Source organism: Herpailurus yagouaroundi, unplaced genomic scaffold (genome assembly GCF_014898765.1).
Source record: "Herpailurus yagouaroundi ecotype Mexico unplaced genomic scaffold, PumYag 163, whole genome shotgun sequence".
In the NCBI taxonomy this organism is placed as follows: Eukaryota; Metazoa; Chordata; class Mammalia; order Carnivora; family Felidae; genus Herpailurus; species Herpailurus yagouaroundi.
This window is the reverse complement of record NW_024412404.1, coordinates 61,919,054-61,940,438: the sequence shown is the minus strand read 5'-3', so window position 1 is coordinate 61,940,438 and position 21,385 is coordinate 61,919,054. Positions and strand designations below refer to the sequence as shown.

At 50.4% G+C, this 21,385-nt stretch overlaps 1 protein-coding gene across 1 annotated transcript in view; it reads left to right on the top strand.

Moving 5' to 3' along the window:
- The window catches only part of ADAM12 (ADAM metallopeptidase domain 12), a 299,802-nt gene that overhangs the window by 245,148 nt on the left and 33,269 nt on the right, over positions 1-21,385 (top strand). Inside the window, exons 13-16 of the mRNA XM_040486933.1 lie at positions 3,076-3,165; positions 5,133-5,328; positions 20,418-20,526; positions 20,633-20,831. Coding sequence (XP_040342867.1) covers positions 3,076-3,165; positions 5,133-5,328; positions 20,418-20,526; positions 20,633-20,831 — 594 coding nt within the window. The remainder of the gene's footprint in view (positions 1-3,075; positions 3,166-5,132; positions 5,329-20,417; positions 20,527-20,632; positions 20,832-21,385) is intronic.

The window sequence follows — 21,385 nt, the reverse complement described above, 5'->3', positions numbered from 1 at the left end:
GCCAGTCCTCATGCACGGGGTTACAGAAACTCTTCTGAAGATTGGTGGAGGAAAACTCGAAACTGTCATGGGATGGGGGATACAACGGGGAGAGTCCTTGGGGACTTTGTTAATTACCTGCAGAAGAAAAACAAAATTAGGATAAATTGCCTGTATTTCTCAGGAGAGGCCATGTGGACTTAAAATGGTTTCTCTTTGATTGGAACTCCTCGTAATTGTTTATTTACTCTGAATAAGTTTGACAGCTCTTCCTAGAGTCACGAACTCTCAGGTGTAGAATGATCATCCGTAGTCATTGGCTCCATATTCCAACACCACCACCATCCTGTCAACGAATGTTTGAGGACCTGAAGTTTGCCAGCCACTGATGTTATGGTCCTCAACTTCGCCTCCATCGAGGAGTCATTCGGCTTTGACGGGGCGCTTGTGATCTCTCCAGGCAGGACGTCCTGGCAGGGCAGCACTGATTCAGTCAAACTCCTTCCTTAGGTAGAGCCATGTTCTGCTTGCATATAGTTCCCGACTGTACGTTTCTGTGGTTGGGTCCTTGTTTCACAGGATAAGTTCTTGATATCCGAAGAGACGACTCTCATTCTTTCCATCGACATTTCTTTCAAAGTCTGAGCAATCTTTCAAAGTTCTAGGCAAGCCTCTTACCTCAATTTGTAGTTTTTTAGTTTTTGCTTTTCAAATTGTGTCCAAGAGTATAACAACCCATATCCAGTTTCCAAACTGCTTTGACCAAAACTTTTAGTCGGCCCCGGGCTTAATTCACCTGCGCTCTTTAGGCCCCTGCCCAGCGCTCAGGCCCTGGAAATAGTCCTCACGCCTTTGCTTCGTGTTAGCCGGTGCGTTCCCTGGCCCCCAGAGGGACTCAACGTGTCACCACATCGGTGAGCGAACGGGACCAGAACTTCCCCAGCTCATAACTGGATTCCTCTTCTGCCCCCTTGCTCTCAGAAATAATCACTGTTTTCAGGAGGATGCACTGTAGACTTAATCTCAGTGCACTGTGATTAAGAATTTGTATCTACTGCCCACAACCCAAGAATGACATGGCCTTTGCAGAGAGTTCACTAACGGCTTCGTTATTCTTTTTTCTTTGGAGAACTAGTGTTCATTGGCTCTGTTGAACTTTCCTATTGAGTACTAACATAATATATGTATCAACAGATGAAGAATTTGTCTCTTGTGATACGTATAGTCCTGCAGAAGGAATAGATTCTGGGTAGTTAAAAAGGCAAGTGATTTCTGGAGCCTTCCGTACAGGGCATTGGATTTACATCAACCATAAGGATATCCTGACAACTCACTCATTCATCCAGCTAACGGGGTTGGGAAAGCAGCCTTATCTCCTTGTTTAAAGTCAATAGAATGACAGTAGCCTGCAAATATCTTTTAAACTTAGTTATCTTTCTCACATTATCAAGCCCCTTTGAAGTCAAAGCCATTCTACTTGGCTGAATTTCCATTTGAACTGCTGCTTATATTTTTTAGTGATTTGGTCGGGGGTGAGGAGGTAGTTCTTAAAGAATCTTAGGACCTAGTTTTCAGATGGCTGATTTAACGGAGACGCTCAAGGAAATGTGTCATTTGGTTAGTATGTCGTTAGTAGAGCCATTTAGACCACAGTGAACAGGACAACACTGCTGTGTATTTGACGGCACTGATCAGGAATGCAATCAATCAGTGGACTCCTTTTAAAAACAAAGCAAGTTCCTAAACTTATATAAGTCCATGAGTTAGAAACCCTTCCTGTCATCAAAGTTACAGCTATGACTTCTGGTTGGCACTTTCGTCTTACTGTATATGTTATACGCTCCGGATGTTTATAAGGTCCTTGAGCAAATTTAAAATTTCATAACTTTGGATGGATGTATAATGGGAGCAAATCGTAAACACCAAATGAGAGCATGATTCATAGAGTCTCACACAGGACACAGTTCAGAGATCCAGGATCGTCCTAAATCTTCCGGATTATCCACAAAATTTTATTCATTGCGTTTGTAATACTGATGATAACTTCATTACCAGAACATGGTTTTCAGGAGTAAAATATTATACTATTAAAATACTACATGACTGGTTTCACCCTGACGGTATATATCTTCTTCTGCTCATGTCACATCCTAAATAAAAGGGCATTACTTAATACTAAAAGGACATTAATTAATTAATTAACACGAGTTAATACTAATGACCCCATGAACTCTTCTTTCGGATAATTCATTTTCTTCTAACATGTGTAAACTCTAGGTTATTGGGATGTTCTAAAGTACAAGGACTTCATAAATGCAGTAGGTAATATGTATGGACCTTTCGGGGAGAGCCGAGCAAAGGTGCCAATCCCTTGTAGGGCTTTTGTTAGAAGAACGTGGGCACTTGTGAAGAACACCTTAACAGAGGAGGTCATTTTCCGTCCTTTCAGAGAGAGCGGTCCATCTAATATGTGATCTCTCTGTTGAAATCCCTTGCAAATCCACGGGCACATCCCACAGACCTCCTTTCCGGCCTCTTGGTCATTCTGATGTGCGTTTCGGACCTGAGAGGTGCCTTGTCCGGGTGAGGCAGCCACCTGTGCCGAGCAAGAGTCTTGGCTACCGCATGGGGCTGGAGGGCGGGGAACTGTGGTTCCACGATGGATTGGACCCCATTCCCTGCCGGCGTGCTCCAGATTAAAAAGGGTCAGTATTTGAAGAGTTGAGTTTGTACACGCCTGTGTATATTTTTAAAGTGAGTTCAGAGTGTTCTGGCGATCCTGAGACCGTTCACTACAATAAGACCTGCATGAATCAGAGGCCTCCCCACAGACCCCCAGCCACAGCCCACTTGACTGGATCGGGCAGCCCACCTTCCTATGCACGCTCCCCTTACCCTCTGTGAAAGGCACGGAATGAGTGCCGTTGATTCTTCCCAGGGATTCACAGACCTTGGCAAGCTTCACAGAAGCTTGGCTTTGCTAGATGTGAAAATAAGCTCAGGCTGGTCTTCAGCTACTTCCCTTTATGGCCCCGGGCCTTCCATGAGTAGTTGCCCCACGAGACCCTGTCAAATGAGTCCCACTCTCCTCCCCAGGAATGTACGAACGTCTGCTGCAATGCCACCACCTGTACCCTGAAGCCGGACGCTGTGTGCGCACACGGGCTGTGCTGTGAAGACTGTCGGGTGAGCTCTCTCGGCCCCGAGGCCACCCCCAGGTTCAGGTGCTTCCACAATGACACAGGACGAGCGAGGCAATAGGATGGCTTCCCGGCCCCTCTACTGTGAAAACCGTAACTCCTCACCGTGCAAGCCGGTGTCCCCCACTGTTGTCCAGTCTTCGTGTGAAATGCACACTTTATTTATGTATCTATTTTTTTTTTGAGAGAGAGAGAGAGGGAGAGAGAAAGCATGAGCAGGGGAGGGTCACAGAGAGAGGGAGACAGAATCCCAAGCAGGTTCTGCAGTGTCAGCGCAGAGCCCGACGCGGGGCTCGAACTCACGAACTGTGCCATCAGGACCTGAGCCGGAACCAAGAGTCAGATGCTTAGCCCACTGAGCCCCCCAGGCGCCGCCTCCAATCTTCGTGTGAAATGCACACTTGAATGCTAAGTCATCGGTGATCAGTCATTTATTTACGGGTTGGAAAGGAATTGTTCCCCAAAACTCTGGCTCACTGTGACACACTTCAGTTGTGCTGCTGGACGCTGGTAAGATGCGTGGTCCTATTACCATGATGGGAGCAGCTAGAGAGAGAGTCTCCACCCCGGTCACTCAGCCTCCGCTCTATCCCAAGAACATCTACCTGCCGGGCTGAGAAGCCACGCGGGTCGTTCCAGGGAATATATGTAACCACCTCGATCTTGATGTCCTCCCAACACAAGGCTTGGCCCACCCAGCCCGAACAATGGCGGCCCTTTGATACTTTGGTCATTGCTGCTGCCATGACAGATTGCCATTTGTTTGGGCAATTCCATTGTTTGTCTCGTCATTCAGAGCTGAGATCTAACTGAGGAGAAGCCTGAGCTTTTGATTCAAAGGTTCCAAGGGTAGACTTTCTTTCTTTTTCAATTAAGCGATTGATCTTGGCATTCTGCTCGCAGGAAACTCCCTCTCAGCTCCCCACCCAGCCCCGTGATTCAGAAGTGCATTACAGCATCTTACGTTCAGCCTAAAATATCCATCCTGCCCTTTCTCTCCGTGATTAACTTCTGGGGGACATTCAAGGAAGCTGACACCACCACCACCCCCACCCCGGGCACACAGCTGCTGGCCATGGAAGGGGGCGGGCGGGGGTGGGGCAGGTCGCTGGCCGTGTAGCCTCTGACAAGCCATTCTGAGCCTCGGTTTCTTCAACCACAGAAAGGTGAGGCATTGGCCGATGGTTCCTAACATCTTTTACAGCTCCCTTGCTTCACTTCTGCCCCGTGAAGTCCTACAGACAGGTTTCCAAGTCCATGATTTGATGACAAAATGAAATACAATTGTCATGGAGCCCTTGGAATGATTTTTGTCCTCTTGGCCACAAGTGCTAACACTGTAAGAGCAAACCTCATCTTAAAACACGTGGCGACTAGAGATCTTCAGAATTAAGGAGCCCATCAGCTGGTACTCCCTTCCCATGCCTCCTTTGAGATGACAGGTACCACCAACCAGCCTGTCTCCTCATCAGAAGACCCTAATGCCGCATGAAATTAAAAACAGGCAGCTCTTGGGGCTCCTGGGTGGCTCAGTTGGTTAAGCGTCCAACTTCAGCACAGGTCACCATCTCCTGGCTCATGAGTTCGAGCCCCGCATTGGGCTCTGTGTTGACAGCTCAGAGCCTGGAGCCTCCTTCAGATTCTGTGTCTCCCTCTCTGCCCCACCCTTGCTCACGCTCTCTCAAAAATACATAAACATTAAAAAAATGAAAAAAAAAAAAAAGAGGCAGCTCTTGATTACCCCCCTCCCTAGTGGAAAGGTAAACCCCAGAGCCCAGAGCAAGATTCTGTGTATTTAACGACTCTCCGTGTCTCTCTCTTCCCTTGGGATCCTTGCCCCTTGATGTGAGGCCTCGGGAGGATGGCCCGGCCCCGGCTCCGGCCCAGGAGCACTGCCGGGAAGCCGCTTCCCTTTCCTGCAGTGCACGGGCCATAAACAGCCTCTCCTTCCAGCTAAAGCCTGCGGGGACGGCATGCAGGGACTCCAGCAATTCCTGTGACCTCCCCGAGTTCTGCACGGGGGCCAGCCCCCAGTGCCCGGCCAACGTGTACCTGCACGACGGGCACCCGTGTCAGGGAGTCGACGGCTACTGCTACAACGGCATCTGTCAGACCCACGAGCAGCAGTGCGTCACGCTCTGGGGACCAGGTATGTGGCCACCCCCGGTGGGCGTGGGGCTTGGGGAGCTCGCTCGGTTCCCGTAAGCGTCGCTCCCGCCGCGCCGTCTGCAAAGCTTCCCTCCCTTCAGCTGGAGCGATTGGCTCCCTGGAAGACCTGGGGCCGTGCCGGGCGCTGGGCGTGCAGAAAGGGGCACTGCCCGGGGCGCGGCCCACTGAGAGCTGTGTGAACGCCTGCTGTGCGCCCTGTGGAGCGATGGGGAGGACCAGCCATGACCCCTGCCCTCAGATGGCTTAACAGTCGTTGGGCGGACAGATAGAACTCCCTACCCACTCTGATCACGTAAGTGCTTCTTGGTGCTCGGGCAAGAGAAAGTCCTGGCAGACTTGCCGCGTGAGGAGCCTGTGACCAGGAAGGACAAGGAGGGCTCACTCCTGACGCAGGGAGCAGCGAGCTGGCATGTGGAAAGGGCTGCCGGGGCGGGAGGCCGGGACCCCAGGGTGCAGAGGAAGAACATGCAGACAGGTGTTGGAGGGCCTCGCGAGGCATCCGGGTTCTGAAAGCAGAGTGGTGGACGTGTGCGTTCCCGAAAAAGGCACCCAGGCGGGCAGGTGGCCAGGAAGCAGCTGCTGGGGCAGTTAGGGGCTGTCCACTCCGTGCTTCCTGTGTGCAGGATGCTGGGCCAGATGCTCCGTGTGACTCACCCCTTCCAGCCCTCCAACAGGAGAGAGGGGAAATGACTATGGTTCAGAGAAGGTGCAGCTGAAATTCAGAGACCGGAAGTCAGCTTCCTGATGGTGTAAGGCTGGGATTGGCGCCCAGGCCCACGGACCCAAGAGCCATACGTAATGCACGCTGTGCGGCTGTGCCCAAGAGCCAGGCCTAGAACAAAACTTCCACGGAAGCTCCACGGTGGAGTGGATGCTGGGACGCCACAGGAGGCAGAATCGGGCCCCTGGACGTGGCTCTCTGTTGCCCATCTTCTGGGGCCGGGAGTCCAGGGCCCCCGTGGGGCAGCCGGGACCCTGAGGACTCCTCACCCCAGCGTTTGCTGCCTCTGCCCCCCCCCACCCCGGGATTCCAGCAGCGAATCCAGTCCCCCAGAGAGCACTTTCCAAGAGTGCGGCCCCCACCCCGTCTTGTCCTTCTCCCTCCTCCCCGCCGCCTGCGGAGGTGACCTCAGTGCTGGCCGGGGACACCAGCTGTGGCACGGCCACCGTGGTCAGCCAGGCAGAGAGCCAGGCAAGCTCTAGAGGAAGGGAAATCCGATATTGGGTCTTTGTCAGACTTTTCACGTGTGAGGTTTCGGTTTCAGGGGTGATGAGGGCAGAAAATGGTGGCCGGTCATCAAAGCTTGGGTGTTCAGCGGGGTGTGAAAGCAGTGGCCAAGCAGGGAGAGCAAGGACCGGTGTTTCTGAGGGTTGAGCCCGCGGCCCCACCAGCCGAAGATGGCCCTCTGTACTTGGACGGCCCTGAGGGGCAAGGAGGAGCAGCGCGGTGCAGCCGGGGGCTGGTGCGGCCCGTTCGCCGTGTCTGGGAGGAGCTCTCCCGGGTCTCCTCAGGCTCTGCGGGTCCACTCGGGCACAAAGGGGTAGGCCCTCAAAATACACGCATCAGGGCCGCCTGGGTGGCGCAGTCGGTTAAGCGGCCGACTTCGGCTCAGGTCACGATCTCGCGGTCCGTGAGTTCGAGCCCCGCGTCGGGCTCTGGGCTGATGGCTCGGAGCCTGGAGCCTGTTTCCGATTCTGTGTCTCCCTCTCTCTCTGCCCCTCCCCCGTTCATGCTCTGTCTCTCTCTGTCCCAAAAATAAGTAAACGTTTAAAAAAAAATTAAAAAAAAAAAAACGATACACGCGTCGGATGCCCGGCTGGGCTCTGAGCGGGTCAGCGACTTCAGACAGCTTTCAGTCAAGCGAGGTCACTTTGGGACAGCGGCTACCACTGCAGGCCACATCCTCGTGGCCTGAAGCACCCCTGGTGGCCGCTCCTCCCCAGCCTTTCTCCGGACTCAGCAGTCTCCCCGCTTCTCGAGTTACAGGGGGAGTCATGACGCTCCCTTCCAAAACGGCCTTCTGTGGCCAGAGCACACACAGCACTTGGAGCCTTTGGAGGCCAATGTGCTCTCCGATGTCCCGCTGTATTGCAGCGTCTGGCCCCGTTTCCAAAGTGAGGTCAGCTTGAACTCCGCGGCTCTCTCTGAGCCATCGCCACCGTGTGACTCAGCTGGCTGCGCGCCTTAGATTCCTGGTGACCGAGGCGGGTATTTATCTCATCGGATCAGGCCTTCTCAAGCTGCCTGACTAGAGAGAGAGAGAGAGAGAGAGAGAGAGAGAGAGTGCGTGTGCCAGACAGGCAGGCAAACCGACAGCCTGACTCATGGACTGAGCTTTTCAAAAGCGAGAGCAGTAGGAAGTTCCCTCCTGTGGATTCTCAGCGTCCTCGTGGCTGACGGTGAGGCTGGCGGCCTGGCGGCCCCGGGGACCCGCACCAGCTCCTGAGGAGGGCCGCTCCCCCGGAGCTCCTCGCTCGCCTCCCCTCTCCCCTGCCGCCCCCCTGAGGGCTGAGGAGGCCTGTGCCGGGGCGGTGGCGCGGTCGCCGCAAGAGGGTCAGTGCACGTGGACCGAGACTTCCTGGCATCAGGGAGGCTCAGCGTTCCTGGAAATGACAAGCTTGGGGACCCGCCTCAGGCTCGGGGCTTTGGGGGTTCAGTGCACTCCAGCCACCTCCTTCTCAGGACTTCAGGTCGCTGCACCAACTTCCTCAGGAGGGCGGAGGACGAGCGCACCAGAACCAGAGGGGGCCCTCCACACCGGGGACCTTCTCAGAAGGGCCTCTGACCGCCTCCTGGGTAAACGCGGCGGGTTCCTTCCCTTCCCTGGCAGTGCAGCTGTCTTGTGGTCTAGTTCAAGGGCGCTGTATGAGTTTCCTGCGGCTGCTGTAACAAATGACCACAAATTTAGCGGCTTACGACAACACAGATTTGTCTTCTGGCCCTGCGAGTTGGAAGCCCTAAAACCGAGACGTTGGCAGGGGGACGTTACTTTTGCAGGCCGTAGGGGAGAGCGTATCCCTGCGCCTCCGCCAGCTTCCTGAGGCCCCCGCGTTCCTTGACCCGTGGCCCCTCCTTCATCTTCGAGGGCGGCAGCACGTATCTTCCAGGCTCTGTCTCTCTCTGGCTTCTCCTTCCTTGCTCACATCTTCTCCGAGTCTGACCCTCCTGCCTCCCTCTTTTAAGGGCCCCGTGATTACATTGCACCTATTCAGACCATTCAGGAGACTCCCCACCCCCCCCCCAAATCCTTAATCACATCTTCAAAGTCCCTTTGCCACGTAAGGTCGCATATTCACGGGTTCCGAGGATTAGAATGCGGGCCCCTTTGGGGGGCCCTTTTTTGCCTGCCACAGGTGCTAAACAGACCCCTTACTAGCCAGGTGACCTTCGACAGGTCTACTCAACCTTTGTGCCTCATCTGTAACATGGGGCTTGTCAGATGCCTACCCTGTGGGTATGTCATCGTCCTCTAACCCAGCCTGTTAGCCATCGTATGTAAGGTGTCCCATGCAGTAGCATGCTAGATGCGTGGCTCCTAGTAAGTCCGAACTCTGCAAATAAGATGGGATTGAGCTCACAGGACGCTCAGGGACTAGTGAGCAAGATTCTCTGAGTGCCGTGATGTGGTGAGGCATGGTCAAGAGAGGGCTCAAGCCGGAGAGTGGTATGGAGCCAGCCAGGAAGGCGTCCTAGATGAGGTTGCCTTGGAGAAGTCGTTTGGCAGGGGTGGGAGGGGAAGGGTATTTCCTGCATACGAAATAGCAGCGGTCAAGGTGCAAAGGGGCCATCCCAGGGAACTTCGGGCTTGTCCAGAGCTTGGTCTGTGACCTGGAGAGCAGAGATCCTCATTTCTTGCCCCGTTCTCTCATTTATTAAATATTCATCAACGGCCTGCTAGTCTAAGATGCCGACTCAGGAGCCCGAGTCTGCCAGAGTGATGTACTTCCCACAGTCCCTCTGCACTATCTCCTGGACCCGGAGTGGAGTCGGGATGTGACCGTCACAATCCCGGGGCGGGGGTGACTTGCTCAGCCAGGCCCCCGGCCAACCAGAGGGACCAGGCTGGGAACATTCTAATGCCGTGTTACAGTGGTTGGTTTGAATCAGCTTTTCACCATTCAGAAAAGTAAAACTTACTGTCAAGGACACGTTTGCCATATTTCGTTTCACCATGATTAGCAAATGCTTGGGGAGCTGAAGCATGTTTGCATTGGGGTCATTTTAGGCTCCCCACGAGCCCCAGTAGCCCAGAGCTCCAGGATTCATTGAGCGGCTACTCCTGGCCTGTGCCACGCGTACCCCAGTGACCCAACTGAACTGTGGAGCCATCCGGAAGTGTCCATTTACGCTCAGGAAGTCCATTACTCTCCAGACCTGGCTACCCAAACGCTGACCGGAGAAAGCCCTTCCTTCCAGCTAACTATTCCCTTTTGAAATGGACATTTCTTAAAGCAGCATCATATTTCAATAAATTCATCCTGCTTCCAAATCTTTCTACAAATAGAATGATAGAAAATTCAAAACATATGCCTCCAAACCCCAACTAGCAAAGTAAGATACTTTTCTTCTTCTGTTTTTTTTTTTTTTAGGTTTATTTATTTATTTTGAGAGAGACAGAGTGCAAGATGGGGGAGGGGCAGAGAGAGAGAGAGAGAGAGGCAGAGAGAGAGAACCCCAGGCAGCATCCAAACAGTCATGGCAGAGCCCGATGTGGGCCTCAATGCAGGGCTCGAACTCCCCCACCATGAGGTCATGACCTGAGCCGATCGGGGTCAGATGCTTAACGGACTGAGCCACCCAGGTGCCCCCAATGTAAGATACTTCTAGAATACCTTTTGGGGTCTTTGTTCATTTGTCTCCTTTCCTAATTAATGTCGGTAATGTTCTTGTTGGCGAGGAGCTTAAATTCTTCCCTGTCCCCAATTTTTCTTCCACAAATGTTACATCTCAAGACTTTATATGTTGGTGTCAAACACAGAAATGTTATGTGCAGTGCAAACTGTAACTTGTATTTAGCTCACTTAGTCCAGTTTGGTCTTAATAGCCACAAAGATTTTCTGTCAATATGAGATGACCTTTATTCCTTCTGAAATAAGCCGGGTATTTTTCTTCGGGCAGAAAATTCACTTTTGCCAGTGTTGTTTATCTGAACCATGGTGACTGAAAGCGTGACTTGGAAATTAATCTTACAGATAACTGCACGTCGAGAGCCACAAACAATTTGCATCAGGGGAGTCCTGAAATACGTTAGTTTTATCTACTTTATCACTCACCAGAAAATAGCGTCGCTTGATTTATGCAGTGTGAGCTGGCCAGACAATGTTTATGGGCTGGTAAATATTCAGTGTTTATCTGCAAGGCTGGCTTAAATGAGTTTGCATTATGATGATACACCTGGAGCGGAACATTTGCTAATCGTCTACCACTCTGGTGACGAGCAACGGGAAGCGAGAGACGCTCTTGCCAAGAGTCCTATCGTCCAAGAGTCGGGAAGGTCTCCCTTCTGTCCTGCTGCGTGAGAAAGCAATGATAAGATTTGTTCGTTTGGGCTCCATTTTCCGTTGAACACAAAGGTCAATTTGGAGAAGAGAGAGGGAGAAATACGAGGAGACCAACAGGACCTTCAGTTGCTCATACGAGTGCCTTTGTCTGTGGGTAGAGCAGTGAGCAGCAGGGGGCTGGGACAGTTAGTGACAGGGAGGGAGGAGCCCATCCGCCCAAATGGCAGAAGATCATTTGCATAATAAAGTCGTTTTAAGGAAGAGATTAGATCAAGTAAATTGTGGGCTTAATGCGAGATGTCATCATCTCCCTTTCAACAGGCATAAGGACATTCAAACTTCCAAACTACAATCACGAATATAAGTTTTATCACTCGGAAGATAAGACTGGTAATTAAAACCCGTCACTTTCTGTGTCATTGTAAACTACAGCATGATGTCAGAATTCCCTCTGAAAGGCTAAATTTTCTCTCTTGATAATGGCAGAACCTCTAAGTGTTCCATTATTAAGAATTCAAAGGCTGTAGATGGATGTGATAGAGTGGCGATGAGAAAACGGTTGTCATTTTGCTTCTCGAGAGCCAGACGTGAAGTCTCTTCGTGAAAACGGGAAGACAGATGTTTTTAACCGTGGCAACTTTGAACCCAAACCTGTGCCTTTATAACCTCTTACCAGTGGGTAGAAGTCATTTGCACTTTTGAAATTACTGACCATTGTGGCTCTGAGAGAAATGCCGGACGGCCACTCGCACACAAAAGCCACGAGAGTCACTTGCCTGGGTCCTGGTCCGCTGTCGGAACTGGTCTCTGCTGGGTCTGCACACAGCCAGGGCGCGCGGGATGTTGCCTCTGGGGTTTGGGTCTTCCGCTCTGCTGCTTTTAATGTTTTCTTTTAATGCAAGAGCTGTATCTGTTCCCGAGGTCAGCCCTGAGCCCCCTTTCCGGTTTTCCCGCCGATAAGCTTTCTTACTTCGCCTGTATCTGTAAGATGTCTGTCTTTTGATGACCTTAGATTTCTTTCCCCGTCCGACCGCACAGTAATACTTCCTTTGATGTAAATGAGTAAGTGAAAATCCAGAGTCACAGAAAAGATAAGCCAGGAGACCGCGTCCGTTTACCCGAGATGCCTTGTTCGGCAGAAACCATACTTGACTTCCTCTGGGGAAGGCAGTTGAGACATGATGTGCCTTCCCCAGATTGCTTTCCCTGTGGCTTTGCACTCCTTCTTCTTGGCACGCACCTGCTCTGTGCGGGCCTGAGGCACTGTCCCTGTCTGCTGGGTTTTTACAGTGGGAGGAAGGAGCCTTGGGACATCACAGGAGGCAAAAGGGCAAGCGCGGTGAATGCAAGGAGGGGACAGCCCCCACAGCACGGTTGAGAGGAGGAGGGCCGGGTCCAGCCTCACGGGAAGGTGGTGGTGGGAGAAGGCCTGGAAGGACACAGTCAGCAATGCGGAGGAACACAGCAGCCCAGGACCCTTCTGCAATGGGCTCCAGCAGCCAGGTTCCAAGGAAAACGCTGATTTACTTGGCTTTGGTCCATCATCCATCATTGACCCATCTTCCGACCTGTGGGACGGAGCACTGTGGCCGGACTGGAGTCTCCTCCTGTGCTGTGGGCACAGGCTCTCCCACGCTGGAGAGATTCCTCCCCAGGAGGGGTTTGGCCCCAGTGCAGCGGGCTGTGCTGGAAGGGGTGGTGCCGAGCAGTGCCCCGCCTCCAGCCGGAGGCTTGCGGGGGGGCCCCCGGAGGTGGCACAGAACCCCGCGCGGCCCCGCCTACAGCCTGAAATGGCAGGTGGGGCGGCGGCCGGGCATGTTATGATCTGAATCCAGTCCCAGCTGCTTTTGTACTTCTAAAATAAGTTTCGGTCATTTTAAACCTCTTGGCCTTTAAGCCTCCGTGTTTCTCGTGCCACGATTTCTCATCCCAACGGTAGAGACCCCAGGGCAGGAAAGACCAGCCCAACTGGATGAGAACAAGCGTCGTTTTTGTTTTTGTTTTTGTTTTTTTAAGCTTGTTTTATTGATTTATTTTGAGAGAGAGCTAGAGAGAGAGCAAGCAGGGGAGGGGCAGAGAGAGAATCCCAAGCAGGCTCCACGCTGTGCGCACAAAGCCCGATACAGAGCTCGAACCCACCAACCGTGAGATCGTGACCTGAGCGGGAATCAAGAGTCAGACCCTTAACCGACCGAGCCACCCAGGCGCCCCAAGAACAAGCACTGGAAGCAGGGTTCTGCCCCATCCTCCAGGCACCATGTCCCCACCCAAATTAAAACAGCCATTTCTGAGCATTGACAAAAGCTGTCAGCCCCTAAGTGCTTGAGGATGGAGAATGCCAAAGATCTTATCCGTGGAGGTTGACCAAGAAGTACACATGATCATGTGCTTTGTATTGATTCTCTAGATAAACAGATGAAGAAGCCACGTGACAAGGGATTGAGTATGGGTTCTGGTCTTTGATGTCACAGAGAGAGATCCACCCCATCCCCAAGTTCACGTAGCTGATGAAAGCATGACCTAATTTTCTTCCAAATGTGAGTTTTCTTTGCCACATTGTAGCAAGCCATGTCACTGACCTGTCCCAGTGATGATACACCAGTGGTAAAGTGTGACATGGCATTTCTTGCTCCCTCAAGTTCTGCGTGAGAACTAAAATAAATAAGTCTTGGATCTAGACCGTTACTGGTTTCCTGGGAAAAACAGAAAGTTAACTTTTAGAAAGCTGCATGTTTCAAGCCACTGGGCAGATTAATACCAGAGTAGAGCAAGCCCTACCCAGCTTTGCTTCTTTATGGACTGACTTCTGCCTGCAGCAGTTTTCAAGTTATCAGAGTCAGGGATTTTCATTTCTTTTCCTGAGTCAGTAGAGATTCAGCAAAGAGACATAAAAGTGTTTACTGACTCTCTCCACTGCCCCCTTCTTGGAGGAAGACCCCCGCCCCAACTGGTGTGCTCAGACTCAAGGGCATGTCACTCAACTCCGTTCATTACCATTACCTGAGAATAAGCACGGGTGGCCAGTGTCACAGCCTGTCAAGTTGTTCCCTGAAAAAGATTTGGTGGAGATGCAGCCAAGCCTGAGGATGGACAGATTATAGGAGTCATCTGGTGGTTCTGGAGAGAAAGGAACCGCAGGGAGAGGAGTGTGTTGCCAGTTAGGTGGTTTCTAAGAGGGAGATTGCCGCTGAATAGAAGGACCGTGGGCTTCGGCATTGGATCCATTAAAGTCCAGCTTTACCACTTCCCCAACATTATCATCTTCAGCGAGTTGCCAGAACACTGAGCCTTGGTGTTTAAATCGGTGAAACGGGGTACGTAGACCTTACAGGGGTGGCTGTAAGGATTAAAGATCCTGCGTGCCGGACCCAGCACAATACCCAATAGTGGGGGTACTCAACCGATGGTATGTTGGTGATCTAAAATATGTTCATTCATTTAAGATGTGTGTGCTGGTTTGTTTAAGGGCGAGGAAAGGAATTACAGGGAAGATGACCTTGGTTCCCAGAGTATAAAAATGACTCAGACCCAAATGTCTGTACTTGAGATCTCCTACTACCTCTTTCAAGATGGTGCTTAGTGCCTGTGCAGTGAGATGACGCTCTAGGGGCTCACCCAGCACAGGTTGGGAGGGTGCCCAGAACGACCACGGGATTTGGAGCCATGGGGAGCTTCACTCCCTGAAATGAGTCGGGAGGGGAGAGGTGTAGGGAAGTCGAAGTCCTTGAGCTGCGACTAGAGTTGTTATTTAATATACAGAGTATCTACAAAACTTCCCAGTGTTTCAGATTCGGAGATTCTCTTCCCCCTCATGTCCCAAGGTAGGTTCAGAAATTACTTATCCCATCATTCAACACTTCATTGGTTTCCTCTGATGTGCGAGGCGCTGGGGACAATCCTCGGTGAAGGAGACAGACGTCAAGTTCCTATTGATAGAACCATGAACTATTGCAAGTAAATAAGTGTCGCAAACCTGGCCAGGCACGAGGAGCTCTCTTTCCCCCTCACACATTCTCCCACTCTTAATGTCCAGGAGCCAGACTTCCCCTTCCCCGTGATCGATGGCTGTCCTTATTATAATTCAGTTTGACTGAGAGCCTGCCGTGTGTTGGGGCCTCACTGAGTCTCACAGCACCTCTGAGTCAGGTGATGTACTTGTCCCCATGTTACCGGGTCTCTTGGTATGTAGGGTTGACACCAGATCAGCCTACGTTATTCTCAGGCCCAAGTCTCTTGCCCTTCCAACTCTGCAGCATGGCTGCTTAGAGAGACCAGAGAAGGCAGGCAGCCTTCCAAAAGCAATTGAAATTCGATAAACGGTCACTGTTTTCTTGGATCCCATACATGCCCAGATATAAAGCATGGTTCCCCCCCCCCAGAAATCATCCGTCAGAAAGCTGGGTTGACTACTGACCTATTCATCTCTCGATCATGTCTTTTGACTCTCACAGTCCTGTCGGAAAGGTACATCGGGCCTCGGGAGCCTCTATCAGTGCTGTTTAGGAGCCTGGTTGAGGCTGATGGACGAGATTGGGTTTATGAAAAGACCGGGACGTTTGTCGTATGTTTAATTACTGTTCCTAGGGTGTGACTTCATGCCTCCACCTTTTGTTGTTGTTGTTGTTGTTGTTGTTGTTCTGGTAAAGGATCCTTGAAAAGATCACTTTGACAAGCAACAGGATAAATGATCAGCTTCTGGAGATCCTGAGTATATACCCTCTGAGCAAATAGAAAAAAGTAAAATCGGAAGACTCACTGTTCGAGGAATGGGTACTTGAACCTAAGAATAAGATTTCCAGTGACAACATCACAACAGAGTAAAAAGGTCAGCATCAACATGAGCTAGAAATTCAGAGGATGGGCTGCAGGAAACAGACCTTTTGTAATCACTTTATTGAGGTGTGGTTGACATACACGAAGCGGTAGGTATTTAATGTGTACAACTTGACGAGCTTGGAGATGAGTGTACATCCGTCACCACAATGGATGCCATAAACATATTCATCGCCTCCAAAAGGTCATACCTCTCTTCATGTGTGTGCGTGTCTGTGTGTGTGTGTGTGTGTGTGTGTGCGCGTGTGTATGAGAGAACGAACACTTAGCATTAGGATCTACCCTCTTGGCAAAATTTTATATTAACTAGAGACTCTGCTATATAGTAGATTTCTAGGACTAATTTTTCACAACGAAAACTTTGTACTCTTCGACTAATACCTCCTCACGTCTCCCCACACCTCCCCCCTGCCCCTGGCAACCACCGTTCTACTCTCTGCTTCTGTCAGTTTGACTTTTTAGATTCCACCTGTAAGTGAGATCACGCCGTGTTGGTCTTTCTGTGTCTGACTTCTTTCACTTAGCATTATGTCCTCCAGGTTTATCCAGGCTGTTTCAAAGGGCAGGATTTCCTTATTTTTTAAGGCTGAGTAATCTTCAGTTGTATGCATATACCACATTTTCTTTATCCATTCATCCATCAATGGACACAGGTTGGTTCCATGTCTTGGCCATTGTGAATAATGTTGCAGTGAACACGGGAGTTTAGATATTTCTTCAAGATCCTGATTTCGATTCCTTTGGATGTATACCTAGGAGCAGGACTACTGGCGATATGGTAGTTCTGTTTTTAGTTGTTGGCAGAATTTGCACACTGTCTTCTGCAAAGGCTGTATCTGTTTACATTCCTACGACGTATGGTATAAAGGTATGAAGGTTCCCTTTTCTCAGCATCCTTGCCAACGCTTGTTATCTTTCATGTTTTTAGTAACAGCCATCCTAACTGGTGCGAGGTGATAGCTCATTGTGGTTTTGACTTGTATTTTCCTGATAATCAGTGATGTTGAGTGTCTTTTCCTGTAACTGTTGGCTATTTGCACGTCTTCTTTGAAGAAATGTCTATTCAGTTCCTTTGCCCATCTTTTCATCTGGTCACTTGGGATTTTTTTTGCTACTGAGTTGTAGAAGTTCCCTATATGTTTTATATATTCACCTTTTGTCAGATGTATGGGTTGCAGATATTTTCTCCCATTCTGTAGGTCGTCTCACATTTTGTTGATTTTTTCCCTTTACCATTCAGAAGCCTCTCAGTTTGATGTGGCCCCACTTTCTTTTTGCTTTTGTTGCCTGTGCTTTTGGCATCCTGCCCAAGAGATCTTTGCCAAGACCAACGTCAGGAAGGTTTTCCTCTATGTTTTCTTCTTACCTTTTTATAGTTTCAAGTCTTACACTGAAGTCATTCCTCTGTTTTGAGTTCATTTTTGTGTCTGGTATTATTAGATAAGGGTCCCATTTATTCTTTTGCATGTGTATGACCAGTTTTCCCAGCGCCATTTATTAAAGAGACTGTCCTTACCCCGTTGTGTATTCTTGGCACCTTGGTCAAAGATCAGTTGACCAAAGACCTTAAGGCCAAAGAGAAATGTAAACAAGCTGGGAGTGTTGTTTCGCGATATAGGAGAGTAGAAGAAAAAAGTAATATCTCTTAATTAAAATGTGACTTTTCAATATTTCTCATCAAGTTAACCGACAATATGTTCTATGACTCTTGACCCCATCATCCACGTTGCTCCAAATGTGCACATTCAAATTGGCCATCACCTTTCCTGTGCGATTTTCTCTTTGGGAAAGTGGCAACTCTCCTTACGTGTGCAGTGGCTCCTATAGCCTCTCGTGATTTTACAGTCCTTGCGCTGACCAGACACCTGGTTTTCTAAGCCAGGCAGCCCATTGGCATTTGGGACGTTAAATCCCAAACCCACCCTCCCCTAGAAGACCCAGTTTGTGTTCTGGGTCCAGATTCCCCAGCAGTGATCCGGTTCTCTCTTAGAAAATGTTTGATACTTGCTTAAATACCATTTGTATACCTTTGCTTGATTCCCTGTCCTATTTTACCCACTTTATTTGGTATTCATATATCTAACTTACCTCTTTGTTTTAAATCATTGTGGACACCCGTCTCTTTCTCTCTCTTCCTCCCTTTTTGTTCTTAACCTTCTGTACACCCCAGGCTAACCCTCACCTTTGTGACCCTGTTTACAAGCTCATGTGTCTGAAACTGCTCAGAGATCTGTTTATACACACACACATACAGCCATATATACATATAGAAATCTTTGGGGCACCTGGGTGGCTCAGTCGGTTAAGCAGCCGACTTCGGCTCAGGTCATGATCTCGCGGTCCATGAGTTCGAGCCCCATCTCGGGCTCTGTCCTGACAGCTCAGAGCCTGGAGCCTGCTACCGATTCTCTGTCTCCCTCTCTGTCTGCCCCTCTCCTGCTTGCTCTCTGTCTCGCTCTCTCTGTCTCTCTCTCTCTCTCTCTCAAAACTAATAAAACATTAAAAAAAATTTTTAATATGTGTAGAAATCTCTTTTTGCCCTATAAGGAAAACTAACTCATCAATTCACACATTCAAATTGCAACAGTGTTTGGTTTTTTGTTTTTGTTTTTAACGTGGCCGCATTTCTTAGGAGATAAGTTACTTAATAATAGTAAGAACGACAGAACCTATATAGCATCAAAACAGCATCATGGCAGAGTGATATCAACCCTGCCTACCCAGTTCCAGGGGCTTAGCATCTGCTGCAAACTGCTGGTCTCCTGTATCCTGGTGTTCTGAGGCAGGGAGAGAAGAACAAAGCCATCTTATCATAACCTCATTTGGTCACCCTCTCCATACACGGCAGTAGCACTGAACCCCTTATCCACCTACGTCTGGGATCACCTGGGCTGCACGTGAGTGCGTATCATGGCGCTTGCCCTGTTACCCGTGTGCACCTGCCTGTCGCTCCCCTCAGCAGTGTGGGGGAGAGGGGGTCTTCTTCTGCCTTGTGTCCTCAAGGCCCACGCAGGGCCCAGTGCCTGTGAGGCCTCGATACACCTGAGAGCACCGGAGGGGGCAGGCTGAGCCCTGCCCTCAGACGGCCCCGCCGTCTGGCTTTAGGCAACATACTTAACCTCTTCAGTCCTAGTTTTCTTGTCCATAAAATGGGAAAATGAGACCTCCGTCTTAGGATCCCTGGTAGGATTGAGTTATGGAGTTCGGCTCCTGGTCCCCCCCTCTCAGAGGAGGGACCAGTCTGCTTAGAACAACAGCCCCCTGGCCCCTCTTGCTCTCCCGTTTCCTTCATCACGTTGCCCTCCACTGGACTTCAGGCGCGTTCATTTGTTTGCTTTTCTTTCTTCTTGCAATTTGAAAGCAAGCAGAAGTCTTGTCCTCATGGGGCCAACACTGTACCCCCAGTGCCTGGCAGATAGTAAGTACCGGATAAATCTGTGTACGATTGAAGTCTGCCACATGACGGGAGATGGGTGGATGGGTGGGTGGGTGGACAGACGGACGGACAGACGGCTGGGTTGGTAGGCAGGTAGGACGGATGGGAGGGAAGAATGAAGGAGAGACAAAGCCAGACAGCCAAGTAATAAGTAGATAGGGCCCACTGCATATATGCAGACAACCGTTGAGTTGTTGATATTTTAGACGACGGTTTTTCCCAGCTGCTTTGATTAATTAGATCCAGGTATTTTGATCAAAGCGCCATCGAATAGGATTAATTTAAGTGCGAAGTACGGGCTCAACGCCGAGACTCATCCTTACCATCTCCTGACCTCCAGTAAGTAGATGAAAAAGAGGAAGAAGGAAGAAGGTGCTTAGCGGGCAGAGGCTGGGTATGTCAGTGGCGCAACCACACTGTGGGTGGAAGGGGGCCGCTGGGGTGGGTGCTGTAAGAACAACAACGTGATGTGGTGGCTCAGCCGGTCAAAAGTCCAACTCGATTTCAGCTCAGGTCATGATCTCCCCGTTCGGGAGATCGAGCCCACGTCCAGCTCTGCGCCGACAGCACGGAGCCCGCTTGGGATTCTCTCTCTCTCTCTCTCTCTCTCTCTCTCTCTCTCAGCTCCCCCCCCACTCCTGCCCCTCCCCCATATTCCCTCTCTCTCAAAATGATGAAACTTAAAAAAAAACAACAAAAAAAACAGGAACGTGATACTGTTGAGCCAGAGACCTTGCCTTGTTCCATGACAGAGAAGTGTGTCCAGTTCGGGATAATGCCTTTCAAAGGGAGTTTGGAGAGGCCGCTCCACACGGTTTTTGAAAAACAGAGAACGGGAAAATGGGAGTTTCCCCCGGTAGCTTCCTGTGGAGGTCCACGTCTGAACCCAGTGTTGATCGCCGCTGTTGCGAGGGTCTGTTGTTTCTTTGCTTTGCTTTGTTGGGTTTTAGTGAGATGCTAATCACGTCTGCTCTTGGCCGATGAAAAGGAATCAGCTACAGGTTAAAGAAAGAGACGTGTTTAGGGGCGCCTGGGTGGCTCAGTCAGGTAAGCATCCGACTCTCGGTTTTGGCTCAGGTCATGTTCTCGCAGTTTCGCGGGTTTGAGCCCCGCATCAGGCTCTGTGCTGACAGCGGGGAGCCTGCTTGGGATTCTCTCTCCTCCCACCCCGTCTCTCTCTGCCCCTCCCCCACTCACGCTGTCTCTGTTTCTCTGAAAATAAATAAATTTGTAAAAATCAAAAAATAAAAGAGACGTTTCTAGAAATAACATCTTCTGCTTCTTTGCTTCTGTTTCAGGTGCTAAACCGGCCCCTGGGATCTGCTTTGAGAGAGTCAACTCCGCAGGGGACCCTTACGGCAACTGTGGCAAAGACTTCAAGAGTTCCTTTGCCAAATGCGAGATGAGGTACGGAAGCTGCGGCCGGACCACGCCATCACTCTGAACTTCCTCCGTCGCCAAGGGCTGCTCCCAAACTTTCCCTCTTTGGGACTCTCTGTTCTTGCCCTTCCAGAGATGCTAAATGCGGGAAAATCCAGTGTCAAGGAGGCGCCAGCCGGCCCGTCATCGGTACCAATGCCGTTTCCATCGAAACGAATATCCCGCTGCAGGAAGGAGGGCGGATTCTGTGCCGTGGGACCCACGTGTACTTGGGCAATGACATGCCGGACCCCGGGCTTGTGCTTGCGGGCACAAAGTGTGCGGACGGAAAAGTAAGACACCGGGGCTCTCTTGCATCATAAATATAAGTCTGGAGGGGGGCCCGTTGAGAAGCGTCCTGTCCAGGAACCCACTTAGGAGGTTGGTTTGTTTTCCTAAATCCACTCCTTCCTGCAACTTTGTCTCTGGCATCCAGTTCTTTGCACCGAGAAGGAAGCGTTAATAAATCCTGGATCCTGGCCAGACCATGGAGATGCATATTTGGGAAAATCAAGCCTGGTTTCTCAGCCTTTAGGTGTGAAGAAGTCATTTCTGTACTCTGGGTGTCATGAGTATTTCCAGCCAGGAAATTACTTTGGAAGGAAACGCAGTAGCGTATTACGTTGTTTTTGGAAACGTGGGTTTGGTTTCTGGCACAGCGAGGGCTTGTTCTCACCTGGACAGAACGGGAAGTCACATGTATTTTCAGAGACCCCCAACGAGAGACTAGGAGAGGGGAAGAGATAGGATCAGCTTGAAGCCAAAGAGAGTTCTTTCAGAGACCAAGGGGAAGGTAGACTGAGATATCTGGGGGGTTAGAATAAAGTCAAAAATGAAAAAAAAAAAA